Genomic DNA, 14,216 nt, shown 5'->3' on the forward strand with positions numbered 1-14,216 from the left:
GGCGTGCCTTGCTTCTGTGACCGCCACTCCTTATGGCATGCCTTGCTGCTTTGACTGTCTATCCTTATAGCGTGCCTTATTCTTGCAACCATCTCTCCTCATGGTGTGCTTTATTTTTGTGACCGTCTCTTCTCATGGCATGCCTTGCTTCTGTGACTGCCTCTCCTCATGGTGTATGTTGCTTCTGTGATCATCTCTCCTCACATTTTTGATGTAAATTGTAAACAGCAGTATAATATTAATGGTTTACTCATTGCCTTTGATGGTTTAGGTGATAAATTCGGTGGAAGAAGGTTACCGTCTTCCGGCCCCGATGGGTTGTCCAACAGCCTTACACCAGCTCATGCTGGACTGCTGGCAGAGGGACCGCAATGAACGTCCTCGTTTCTCACTCATCGTCAGCATTCTGGACAAGCTCATCCGGAACCCAGAGCACCTCAAACTGAGCGCCACCATCAACCGGTAAGTGCTGCGACCCAGAACTCTGCTGACCCCAGTGTGGGAACAGGGCATAAGCCTAAAACTAAACGAAGCCCCGGGTTGCATTTTCTGGATAAGATAACGCAAGTGGCAATATTTTCAGGAAACTATTTGAGATGACTGGAACTCACCCCAATCTTGCCATTACTTGTGCTGAGATGATTCAGGGGCCATGGCCTGAATGTCATGTTATCTCTTTGCCTAGTTGTGTTTGGAGATTTTAGAGGTCATTTTTGCTTTAATGTGTTTGAGCATTAAGGAATAGAGATGGGCCGAACGGTTCGCCGGCGAACGGCTCCAGGTGAACTTCGGGTGGTTCGCCTTCACTGGCGAAGGCGAACTTTCTCAGAAGTTCGATTCGCCCCATAATGCTCTATGAGGGTCAACTTTGACCCTCTGCATCACAGTCAGCAGGCGCATTGTAGCCAATCCGGCTATACTAAGCCCTGGAGCCCCACCCCCCCTTATATAAGGCAGGCTCTGGCGGCCATTAGCCTCACTCGTGTGCCTGCTAGAGAGAGAATAGGGACAGCTGCTGCAGACTTGTTCTCCTAGGGACAGATTAGTCAGGCTCTTGCCTTCTTAGCTTGCTTAGCTAAATCTTATTGCTATAATAGCGCCCCAGAAAAGCTCTTTTCAGAGCTCATCCTGCTCGTGTGATCAATTTTTTTTCTGTGTTTGAAACTGACACTTGTGTTTTTTAGACAGCAGGGGCAAACGCAGGATTTTTAAGGGGGGGATTCCTGAAAGGTCCAGAAGCACGTATGTCCCCGAGTGCTTCCGAATACAGGTGGCTCCATACTGCCCATGCACAAAAGTGCGCTGGCGTATTACGGAGCTGCCTATCTTTGGAAGTACTCAAGGACACGAGTGTTTCTGAGGGCTTCTGGTAGCAGCAAATTTGAACGGTGTACAGCGCTGGCACAACTCCCCGAGAGAGGAACGGGAGATAGACTTAGTTTGGACAATTCAGTGGAATATGCCACATAATGTCACATAGCGCAAGCGATACCCATATGATGCAGGGATATATGCATCTGCGGAAGATGGCGGCGCTATATAAATACTAAATAATAATATTTTGCCTCACCAGAATTGCACTTTTATTTAGCTTTCCTGTATGACAAGAACACACAGCCAGCTCTAGGGGAAGAGGGAAACAATGGTGAATGAAGGAGGCTGTTGCACACTAAGAGTGCTTCTGAGCGTTTTTCAAATCAACAGTGATTTGAAAAGCGCTTGGCTAATGTTACCCTACGTGTGTGTTCCCACAGCAGCGTTGTGACTTTTTCAAAATCGCAGGTATACTGCATGTAGCTTGTTTTTGAGCGATTCATTCAAAAATCGCTCTGAAGATCGCTTCACAAAATCACACTCACAAATTGCTAGCGATTGCTATTGTCATTTTGGCGTGCACTAGCCCAGAGAGAGGACTGGAGAAATTGAGAATAGCCGGAGATGGAGCAGAGACTTATCTGTATTGCAGTCCCACATCACACAGGCTACTTGCCTGTAATCGGACTCCTGTCCCTGTCAGTCTCTCACACAAGTCAGAAAGAAGCCCTCCTGGAGTCTAGGGACTGTCAAAAACTTTTCAACTTGTTTAACACCTTATACACACATGCAGTCATTATAACAATGAGGAGACACCAGACAGATGTTTGCCCATGGTCCCTGAGTCCAGGCAAGCTCTGCATCATGGTGTGCATATTTACCAGCTTGCCTGCCCTCTAATTGCATCATGTCTGACACTTCTGTACTGTGGAGAGTCCAGGACTCCAGAATCAATATTCTCTCACTGCAGGCTGCATCTTGTGGGGGAAGCTCGGCTGCCTCTCTCATTCTATTAGCTGGAGGAAGGCACCAGAAGTAAGAAGGGAGGGAGAATGAGGCTGTTTATATTATGCGGGCTTCCCTGGCTGAATACACAGCTCAGTGCAGGGGGGAGGTTCCAGACACCCGGAATAGCCCCCTCCGTTCGCCAGTGGACAGCATTGCTAATTCATACTGTGTGTCCCACTGCCAGCAGCAGCAGCACATTCAGTGACTACCTGTGTGTGTGAGACACTTGTGTTGCTTAGACAGCATTGCTAATTCATAATGTGTGTGTCCCACTGCCAGCAGCCCACCAGCATTCAGCAGCACATTCAGTGACACCTGTGTGTGTGACAGGGAGCTGCACATTGTACTACCTACCCAGTACTGCATTTACCTACTACTAGTACCTGTTGTGTTTAGTTAACCCACCTCATCACTGCATACACCTACGTTTGTGTTGAGTGAACCCACCTCGCTGCACATAACTACCTTTTGTGTTGAGTGAACTTGCCTCACTGCATATAACTACCTTTTAAGTTGAGTGAACTCACCTCACTGCATATCTACCTTTTCTGTAGAGTGAACTCACCTCACTGCATATAACTACCTTTGGGTTGAGTGAACTCACCTCACTGCATATCTACCTTTTCTGTTGAGTGGCAGACACAAATGGCAGACTTGCCCGCCTCCATATGATTCTCGTGAAAGGAATGTGGTATCCTCTTTGCCCGCCATAACTGGTTCTCGTTAAAGGATTTAAAGTACATTCATTTGAAATACAGCAAGCCCTCGATAGTCCTCCTGTATTGTTATTTTTGGTCACTACCTCGGGGCGGGCGTGCATGCCTGCCTGCTGCCCTCCTTGGGTGTGTAGTGGTAGCCGTTGCTCAGGCTCCACACCGGATTCCATCCCTCATTCCCCGGCCATTACCCGGGGTCACAATGCCAGACTTGCCCGCCTCCATAGGATTCTCATTGTAGCGGTACTGAACAAGTACACAGCAAGTAGAAAATGTAATTTAAAAACAAAACGTAAGCTTTTTAACAATGCCATGGAAAGTTGAGAAGGCAGTCACACATTACCTGACATCACTGAGTGAGGAAGAGCAATCTCGCCATGTTGCGCAGTAGTCCAGCATGGCCGTTACTACACAAACAGCTGGTAACTTGCGGTGCGCTACACACTTAGTTTGGTGCGTCAGTGTGAAGCAGTACTCTAATTACACTACCTGATTGATGTATACACATGCAAGATGTTTTAAAGCACGTTAGGCCTGCAATTTAGCATTTAATGTGATTTCTGCCCTTAAAACGCTGTTTTGCTTCACATCCAGATTTTTCCCCGGGACTTTTGGCATGTATTCCACTCCGCCATGCCCCCCTCCAGGTGTTAGACCCCTTGAAACATCTTTTCCATTACTTTTGGGGCCAGCATAATTTTTTCTATTTTTCAAAGTTCGCCTCCCCATTGAAGTCTATTGCGGTTCGCGAACTTTTCTGCAAACCGAACCTTCCGCGGAAGTTCGTGAACCTAAAATCGGAGGTTCGGCCCATCACTATTGAGGAATGAGTCTACCTTATTATGATTTTGAGGGAACTGTCTACATATGTTTAGGCGACACAATAATGCAATTTTATGATTAATTTATTTATATTTGTGGGGGTACACTGTCTAATTATGTTGACTAAAGCCATCGCTCTACCTGATTATGTTTTTTGAAGGAAATGCTGCTCATTGTGATGTTTAGGGCACACTGCTGAATTCTGTGTTTTGGGGGAACATGCTGCCTAATTGTTATGTTAGAGATTGGCCTATTTAATTAGCATCTAAAAGTGGATGTTGTGGAGAATGTCTATTTTATTACATCTTATATGTATATTTGTATGCGTACTAGGGCCCTATTTTGTTTATTAAAGGACACCTAAACTGAGAGTGATATGGAGGTTTCTATATTTATTTCCTTTTAAACTATACAAGTTGCCTGGTAGTCCTGCAGATCTCTGAAACAAGCGTGAAACTGATATTATATAATTTCTGTTAGAAACATCTGATTTGCATGCTTGTTTAGGGTCTGTGACTAAAGGTGCTGTGATTGATGTCGCCTGTTGGATCAAGGCCCGATCCCCTTGGGTGACATTTCTGGGCCGGGGAGCACAGACGTGTGTCAGACACACACAGGGCTTGATTCAGTAAACCGTGCTAACCCAGTTAGCACGCCTAAAGACTTTGGGCGTGATAACTAGGGTGCTAACTGGGTCAGTACCATTTACTAAATTTACATCGCGCGCAAAGTCCCACACTGAAAACTTTGCGTGCCCACAGCGCGGTGTGCGCGAAATGTCGCATTGCGGTGCGACGAAAACGGTGCGTTGATGCGCCTATAAGGTCGCATTGCATGCGACTTTAACGTCACATGGTGCGACATTAAGGTCGCACCCAGCGGTGCGCGCCCAAAGTTTTGCGTGCGGGACTGTGCGCGCGATGTGAATTTAGTAAAGGGTGCTAACCCAGTTCGCACCCTAGTTATCACGCCTAAAGTCTTTAGATGTGAATTTATCATGCCTAAACTAACTTTAGGCATGATATAGGGCTTTTCACAGGCGTGCTAACACTTAGCACGGTTTACTGAATCAAGCCCACAGTGTTACTATGCAGAGGGACGACTGAGGGACGCTGGAGCATGATGTTACATGCCGAGCGAGGGAGCTGCGTGAACAACAGAATCACCCGTTGCTGGGGGTGAATAGATCCTCCGGGCGAACAGCTTGCTCGTCGGGGCCGCTGCACACACACCTGATTATCAGATGAATCGGTTGTTATCGGCCGCCTCTGCTAATTTGAGTCAGGCGTGTGTACGAGGCTTAAGGCCTCGTTCACATCATTTAGTGCAGATGGCTGTGCGATCGGAACGCAATGCGTACAATCGCACGCCATGTGCGCTACTATGCGCTGCAGATCCCATTCATTACAATAAATGAGATCTGCGCTGCGATTCCCGAAAAAATATGCAGCAATGCGATAGCGCATCGCGCATATGATGGAAACGGTAGAAGGGCTGTCTATGCCCTTCTACCGTTCTTGTGTGTCGCACACTATGCGCGCTGCCAAAATGCGCACGGCAGCGCGCATAATCTGAACGAGCCCTAAGAGTATTAGAGGCAGAGGATCAACAGGACAGGCAACTGGTATTGTTTAAAGCGAAATAAATATGGCAGTTCGGGTGCCCTTTAATGGAGTCATCAGGCAAAATCCTGAGGTCGTCTCTACTGCGCCTGTGCAGTACATCGCGGACTTGATTGACAGCGGCACCTGGGGTGGCGCGCTAGAGGAGGTGGGCCTCTGCATCGGCAGGGACCCTGGGCCGTCGACTGATGCGGAGCTGCAGCATGGGACATGTCAGCTTCAATGGGCTGGAGGAAGCCCCGGGTAAGTAGAGCAAGGGGGGGGGGGGGGGATTTGGGGTTTGCCTGATGACTCCTTTAAAGGAGAGGTAGCTTAATTCAAAAGTGTGTTTTTTTTGTCAGGCCTACTATCTTTGAATTACACCACTGCTAGGTTCATGTAAATTTCTCTCCACCCATGAGCCATCATGACCACACCCACTTTTTTGCCACAGCGTGCTAGGCATGCCACACGTTCTCACACTGGCAGTGCAAAGGGATGCCTCAAGTCTTTCAGATTCCTGACCACACCCCTGATTGGAATGTGTGTCATTCTATAATGTGTGTCACAACTCGGAGTGAACTGTCAGATTAGGAGTAGATCGCTCCCTAGGGGTGGTCGGTGATTCTGCACCTACACTCACAAATCCTGACACATTTCCGCAGCAGTAATTCCACCATGATCTGTCCGATTACTGGAGAAATCCCACCTGATTTATTGGATTTCTCCGGCATTAATTTTAGCAGGCTTCCCGCAGAGTGCATGTTCTGTATTTATGACACAAATGAATCCTGGAGCCGAGATAAGCACGACTATGTAGGACGAGGTGAGACCTCAATGAAGGCATGTTTTATTAGATGATATTCAGAGATTGAGGACACATGGTGGCTGCATGATGTAAGCTAAATGATTACACACACCACATCATCTCATTTATGGTGATTATTCACACAGCAGGCTGGCAGTCCTCCTCCACCCCCCCATACACACACTTACTGATGTGTAATTAGCTGACTGTGACCTAATTCTCTGGTCTCTCCTAGATTCACCCACCCACGGCTGGACAGAGGCGTCTTTGACTTTGCCAGCTGTGCCACAGTGGACGATTGGCTGTACTCCATCAAGATGGGGCAGTACAAAGAGAACTTTGTGATGGGCGGGTATCGTACCCTTGGGATGGTAATGAAGATGAATATTGGGTAAGCTCTTCTCACATCTGGCAGTCATGTTGTCAGACTAAAAAAGGGCTCAGAGGTCTGGTCAGTTCATGAAAGAAGTCCATTCAGATAACTTATCTATGCATGGATGCCCCAACAAGTGAACTTGCCTGGGCAGGGATGTTGAGAGTCTGGTCACTTAAGGAAAGAAATTAATGCAGAAGACTAGTTTATCTATGCACAGGCTCCCAAAAGGTGAGAATGTCAAGGCAGGGATAGTGAGAGGCCTGTCCATTTCAGGAAAGAAGTCCATTTAGTAGACCATGCATGGGTGTTTTAACAAGTGAGAATGTCAAGGGACTGATGCTGAGAGTTCTGCCCATTCCATGAAAAAGTCTATTCAGATGACTACTCTATGCATGGGCACCCCAACGAATGAAATTGTCTGGGCGGGGATGCCTGTAAGAAGTCCATGTAAGAATTCAGTAAAGAAGTCCATGCACAAGACTATTCTATGGAGCAGGGGTGCCCCAACAAGTGAATGTCAAGGCAGGGATGCTGAGAGGCCTGTCCATTTTAGGAAAGAAGTCATTGCAGAAGACTGTTCTATGCATGGGCACCACACAAGTGAGAATGTCAAGGCAGGGATGCTGAGATGCCTGGTAACTTCAGAAAAGAAGTCCATTCAGAAGACTATTCTATGCATGGGTACCCCAACAAGTGAGAATGTCTAGGCAGGGATGCTGAGAGGCGTGGTGACATCAGGAAAGAATTCTATTCAGTAGACTATGCATGGGCACCCCAACAAGTGAGAATGTCTAGGCAGTGATGCTAAGAGGTCTGGTCACTTCAGGCAATAATTCTATTCAGTAGACTATGCATGGGCACCCCAACAAGTGAGGATATCAAAGCAGTGATGCTAAGAGGTCTGGTTACTTCAGGAAAGAATTCTATTCAGTAGACTATGATGGGCGCTCCAAAAAGTGAGAATAACAAGGCAGGGATGCTGAGGGGCCTTTTCACTTCAGGAAAGTTAGTTATAACAGTCTTTTGCCCCCAAAAGGCTTGTAATTGACAGAATTAAATTACATTTAAGTTATATTTTATTAGGCTAGCACTTAAGGGTATTTAGAGCCAAGGTTTCAAACCCCCCTCCTTTACCCATAATAATGATTTCCCATCTGCCCACAGTTTCCACCAATGATTTGCTTCCCCAGTGTCACCTCTCTTCCTTTGTCTCCCGTCCCCACAGAGACATCCGGAGGCTCGGCATCTCATTGATAGGACACCAGAAGAAAATCCTCACAAGTATCCAGATCATGAGGGCTCAGCTCATCAACACACTAGGACCCAGAATGCATCTGTGATGAAGACTGTGGCTAAGCCGCCATACTGAATGTGGGAAGGGAACCTGTGCGTAGCCGCACGTCTGCTGCTATCCTAAGATCATGTGACTGAGCGGCCACAGGACTTCCTCTTCATTGCAGCCATCTTGTTCTGGGCTTCCCATGTGATGTGTTTACATAGAGATCCTTTCCTGCTGAGATCTCAATCTAGCAATAGTATCTGTGGAGAATACAGGGTGTGACCGCCATCTCATATGGATGCTGCTCTTTCCCTCCCCTGCGGGGGATGGACCTATAAAAATGTCACATGGCTTCCTGTGGACACACCTCCTCCATGCCACATGTTATTTGACCCCTCTGTGTGATTTTTGTTTGCTCTGGGGTTACAGTCATGATACAGGTTCCAGTACAGACCTCTGTGTGTCCGGCACCTAGCGCTGTGCAATAACTCTACGTAGCTTTTTGTGTGCCGACCCTTTTGTCATGGCATCACCTGTAATCACCACTCAGTGAACTTTGCCCTGGGAAAAGCCTGCTTGTGTTATCTGCATTAACATAGCAGATGTACGAGGCAGTCCGTGGCAGAAACATGGATGGAAAATTATAGCAATATGATCACTGAACCTAGTAGGCAGTTGTAGCAAAATAGCAAATAAACTGGAAGGGCATGTATACCAATATGGTGGCCACACTGCAAGGGTAATTGTAATGTGGTGATTGCAGCAATATGATGGTGTCACTTGAGGGGCAATTATACCATTACTGAAGGTGCAATGAGAAAGAGAGCAATTCTAGCAACATAATGGCTCCACTTGAAGCAGAATTGCACAAATGTGGAGTCTACACTGATAGGGCAATTGCAAAATTATGGAAAGCAGTGGGAGGGAAAATGTGCAATATGCGGTGCAATGTGGCAGCTGTACTGGGTGGGCAAATGTGCAATATAACATGTAATGTCCCAACTATACTAGGTGGGCAAATGTGCAATATGGCATGCAAAGGGGCAGCTGTACTGGGTGGACAGTTGTGCAATATGGCATGCAATGTCTCAGCTGTATTGGGCGGTAATTTTGCAATTTGGCATCCAGTGTGGCAGCTATACTGGGGGGCAAATGTGCAATATGGCATGCAATGTCGCAACTGTTTTGGGCGGGCAATAGTGAAATATGACATGCAATGTTGCAGCTGTACTTTGCAGCCAAATGTGCAAAATGGCATGCAGTGGGGGAAATGTACTGGGTGGGCAATTGTGCAATGTGGCAAACAGTGTGGCACCTGTACTGGGTGGGCAATTGAGCAACATGGCATGCAATGTTGCAACTGTACTGGTTGGGCCATTGTGCAATATGGCCTACAGTGTGGCAGTTGTACTGGGCAGGCAATTGTGCAATATGGCATGCAGTGTGGCAGCTGAACTGAACAGGTAATTGTGCAACATGGCATGCAATGTCGCAACTATACCGGGCAGGCAATTGTGAAATATGGCATGGAATGTTGCAGCTACACTGGGCAAGCAATTGTGCAATATGACATGCTGGTAGGGTAATTGTATTATGGTGATTGCAGCAATACAATGGTGTCACTTGAGGTGCAATTATACCATTGCTGAAGGTGCACTGAGAGAGACAGAGCAATTCTAGCAACATAATGGCTGCACTTGAAGCAGATTTGTGCAAATACTGAGTCTGCAATGGCCCGGCAATTACAAATTTGTGAAAAGCTGCAGTGGGCAGGCAAATGTGCAATATGGCATGCAATGTGGCAGCTGTACTGGGTGGGGAAATGTGCAATATGGCATGCAATGTGGCAGCTGTACTGGGTGGGGAAATGTGCAATATGGCATGCAATGTGGCAGCTGTACTGAGCGCGCAATTGTGCAACATGGCATTTAATGTTCCAGGTGGACTGGGAAGCATAATTCAGTATGCAGGAAATCCTGTGTTATTCTTAGAACACAGGCTAGGAATGAATAGATACTGGCTGTAATATGCAGATCATTGATCGAAATCCACAGCATATCAGACATCCCAATATGAGGATAGCCCATACAATTCAGAAGCTGCTACACAAATCAGTGATACCATGGTTACGTATACACCAATGTGTTGTGCTATACAGAGGTCTGTAATACAACCAATCCTAATATTCTTCCTAATGTGCAATGTGAGCATCCATTAGAGAGCTCAGATATGTGATATAACCTGAACACCTCCGAGAACAGAGACAGAGGATATACCATGGAGATATGAGGTGTGATACAGGCCTATGAGATATAGAGATATGAAATGTAATATGGAGATTATAAGCTTTAATATAAAGTTATAAGATGTACTATGAATATATGAGGTGTTATGTAGAGATATATATGAATATACATTCCTAATCTATACATTTAATTAAAAAAAAAAGAGGTATGAATGATACAGTGTATCCTATAGTTAGATTTCATTCTTTATGTCCTGCTGAAAAAAATGGATACTGCAGAGCTGAAGAAATCTCATCCTATAAAGTGCAGCTAAATAACCACAGAAATGACTGAATAGCAGTAATATATAAAGCAATACAGTAGTATGAGTAGAGCCAAAGTTCTTGAGAAATTATTAGCGGGAGTCATTATTTTGCCCGGATGATTGTGGTGGAGTCATATGTCCCCAGTTGCCAGGGAATGGTTGGGTGCAGTTAAAGTTACCCAGGAATGGTTGGGGAAGAGAAATAGTCCCCTGGAAATGTTTGGGTTGGAGTTATATTTCACCAGGAATGGTTGGGGTGGAGTTATAGTTCTCCAGGAATGGTTGGGGTGGAGTTATAGTTCTCTAGGAATGGTTGGGGTAGAGTTATAATTCTCCAGGAATGGTTGGGGTGGAGTTATAGTTCTCTAGGAATGGTTGGGGTAGAGTTGTAGTTCTCTAGGAATGGTTGGGGTAGAGTTGTAGTTCTCTAGGAATGGTTGGGGTAGAGTTATAATTCTCCAGGAATGGTTGGGGTGGAGTTTTAGTTCTCCAGGAATGGTTGGGGTGGAGTAATAGTCCTCCAGGAATGATTGAGGTGAAGTTATAGTTTTCCAAGAATGGTTGGAGAAGAGTAATATTTCACAAACAATGGTTGGGGTGAAGTTATAGTTCACCAGGAATGGTTGGGGTGGAGTTATAGTTCTTCAGGAATGGTTGGGGTGAAGTTATAGTTCTCAAGGAATGGTTGGGGAAGAGTAATCGTTCCCCAGAAATGTTTGGAGTTGCATTATAGTTCACCAGGAATGATTGGGGTGGAGTTTTAGTTCACCAGGAATAGTTGGGATGGAGTTGTAGTTCTCCAGGAATGGTTGGGGTGGAGTTGTAGTTCTCCAGGAATGGTTGGGGTGGAGTTGTAGTTCTCCAGGGATGGTTGGGGTGGAGTTGTAGTTCTCCAGGAATGGTTGGGGTGGAGTTGTAGTTCTCCAGGAATGGTTGGGGTGGAGTTGTAGTTCTCTAGGAATGGTTGGGGAAGAGTAATAGTACCCAAGAAATGATTGGGGTGAAGTTATAGTTCCTCATAAATCATTGGGGTGCAGTGAAAGGCCTCCAGGAATGATTGGGACACCGTCATCGTTAGGATAGTTTTTCACCCGTCAGAAGTAATTAGAGGGGTAATTAGGAAGTGATGACAGTAAGATAATTCATAATCTGGCACAATCAATAAACTCACTTCCTCTATCAGTGAAGCAAAGCAAATAGAAAGCAAGTGAAGGTTTTTCTTCCCCTAATCATGCCACAGATATTCTGCGCTACGCCACATTTTGAAGACAATCAGTAAATGTCACTTTACTACCTTCCATCCAGATCTGCGAGGACACAGGACATTTTCTAGGATCTGGAGTTTCACCTTTCTACGGTCCCAATGAAGCTTCAATTTCTTCTACTGATTACCGTATATTTGGTGCTTTTCATACATTTTCTATTTGTTAGGTTGTTGGGGGATTTTGTCTATTTTTGGGTGACATTTTACCCCCGTACTGGACTATTTCTACCTGCTGTCAGGCTGTCCTGAGTTGGGAAAGCCAAAAATGTGTCATGGTCATTTCACACGTTCTCCAGGGTGGAGGAATCTGAGAGCCAAGAGCAGAGACTTCCACCTCCAGACAGGGCTGGAACATTCAGAGAGAGCCGCAGGAGGTTCCTAAGACAGATTGTCATTTTTGGACATGAATCCATTTATCAGTGGTGTGTACACTGCATTCATGCTTCTAGATTTACCATAACAAACTCTTCTATGCTATAGTAATAAATGGCAGAGCAACAGAACACGAGACTGATCTTCACCAGTTATAGCCGCTGCAACAAGGAAGCACAATCACTGGAGGAACTAGGTTTCCTGTTGGACTTTTCGTGAGCAGACTAATTGCCAGCTCTCAGCAGTGCTGGTTGCACTAAGACAAAGTGTGCAGATGCAAATGGCAGGTACTTGCTGGCCCCACCCTAAGGCTGTATGCAGATCTTAGGCCCATGCATCAGAAATAGAATTATCAGTGTAGGACCTGCAGGGAATGTGCTCCTCTGGGCACCAGCCATGTCAGTTAGTTGGTTACACAGAGGAAGGGCCACCATAAGACAGCATGGTGTGGGTCCAACACAAGGTACACCTCAGGGCCCTCTTGTCATATTTTGGGCTTCCCATCCTTCGACTTGGTACAGGAGTATTGCCTAGACCCCTTTATGTTGAACTGTCCTGCAGAGAGGTTGATTCTGTGTTGAGGCATCCCAACAATTATCTCACAACTGGAAATTGTTTTAATGGTATTTATTTCATAGAAAGCAAAACATTTTTAAACTGTGTTTTGATATATCTGATCATTGTTGTTCTCTTCATTCCTAGGGTCTCAACACATGGTACACGTACCCCGGGGGGTACTTTAGTAGGGCTCAGGAGTACTTGTCATATTCTATCTTTCGTAGTAAGATAAGAGATTTAATCAAATGATGGATCATACATAAACAATCCTGAATAAGGACTTCTAGTTAATTAAAAGTATTAAGAAAAGTTTGAAAAAACCTTTATACACAATTATAGAGTCCTCCTAACAAACATATACAGTATGTGACGGGTACGTGAGACCATTTTTCCCACGGCAGAAGATACTTGAGCCAACTAAGTCAATAAAGGGGTATATGCTATAACAAGGTTGAGAAACCATGTCCTAAATCCTTGAGGATGACGGACCTGATTCTGGACTCTTCCAATCTGTTTTCCAGATCTAGTGCGAGTAAATCATGAACTAACGTCCTGACATGTGGTGTGTAGCCATCATTGTCCCTAACTGGGCATCTGTGGCGGTGACTGCGGCTTTCATTGTCCCTGACTGGGTATCTGTAAGTGGCCTGGGCGACATATGAGAACGACCAGTGATTGAACACACATTGACAGTGTTGCCGTGCCCGCAGTCACCGCCAGGCATGTGCCCACATACAGAAGTCGCTGCTATTACGTGTCTGTGTTCCTAGTGTTTACAGAGCTGTATTTGTCTTGTGCCACAGAGAATTGTGGTTCTTGGTACTAAGCGCTGGGCGCTGGTGGTGAAATGGAACATATATGGAATATATGGTGTGCATGTTTCCGATGAGTGACGGATAATCTGCTGACCTCACAACCATACAGAACTGTCTGTATTCCGCACATGTACATAGAGAGCACACAACCAACACACACTTCCTCCCGCTAGTCCTGCCCCTTCCTGGAGGGGCAAGGTGACTTTTCTACGCATATTATTATATTATATACAGACCATTTCTTCCTATGGAAGCGCTTTTTGTATGGGAAATCTAGATTGCTGGTTTATTGTACATCTCTCTATGTGCTTCTTGACATCAAACAGGAGAAAACCTGTACATTTGTGAAATCATCCTCTCTATGACATCATGGACAATCTTCACTCTATATGATTGGAATAAACTAACATTCAAAAGAGTCTTTGGCTGATTTATTGTATGGATGTGTGAGCAGCAGAGATACATATATCAATCTCTACGAACATGAACTTCTAATGATCTCCTTAGGCAAGTATAACAAATGTGGTCCTAAAAACCTGAATATTAAACTTTTAGAAACCTCATTATGGCCTGATATTACCCAGGAGCAGGCAACATAATAAACATCCAGACCAGGATTCCAGATTCACGTCTGTTCCCCAGTGAAAATGTTCCTTAAAGAGAACCTGAACTGAAAATTAAAAGTCAAAATAAACATAAACGCGCCATACTTACCTCCCGTGTAGTCTACGCC

General features: G+C 45.5%; 1 protein-coding gene across 3 annotated transcripts in view; it reads left to right on the forward strand.

Moving 5' to 3' along the window:
- The window catches only part of EPHA8 (EPH receptor A8), a 156,480-nt gene extending 142,595 nt beyond the window's left edge, over positions 1–13,885 (forward strand). For all 3 annotated transcript variants that reach the window (XM_068241559.1, XM_068241557.1, XM_068241558.1), the window contains 3 exons: positions 272–462; positions 6,505–6,660; positions 7,871–13,885. In XM_068241559.1, coding sequence (XP_068097660.1) covers positions 272–462; positions 6,505–6,660; positions 7,871–7,985 — 462 coding nt within the window. In that variant the 3' untranslated portion in view covers positions 7,986–13,885. The remainder of the gene's footprint in view (positions 1–271; positions 463–6,504; positions 6,661–7,870) is intronic.
- Positions 13,886–14,216: the final 331 nt, after the last annotated feature.

Source organism: Hyperolius riggenbachi, chromosome 6 (assembly GCF_040937935.1).
Source record: "Hyperolius riggenbachi isolate aHypRig1 chromosome 6, aHypRig1.pri, whole genome shotgun sequence".
NCBI classification, from domain to species: Eukaryota; Metazoa; Chordata; class Amphibia; order Anura; family Hyperoliidae; genus Hyperolius; species Hyperolius riggenbachi.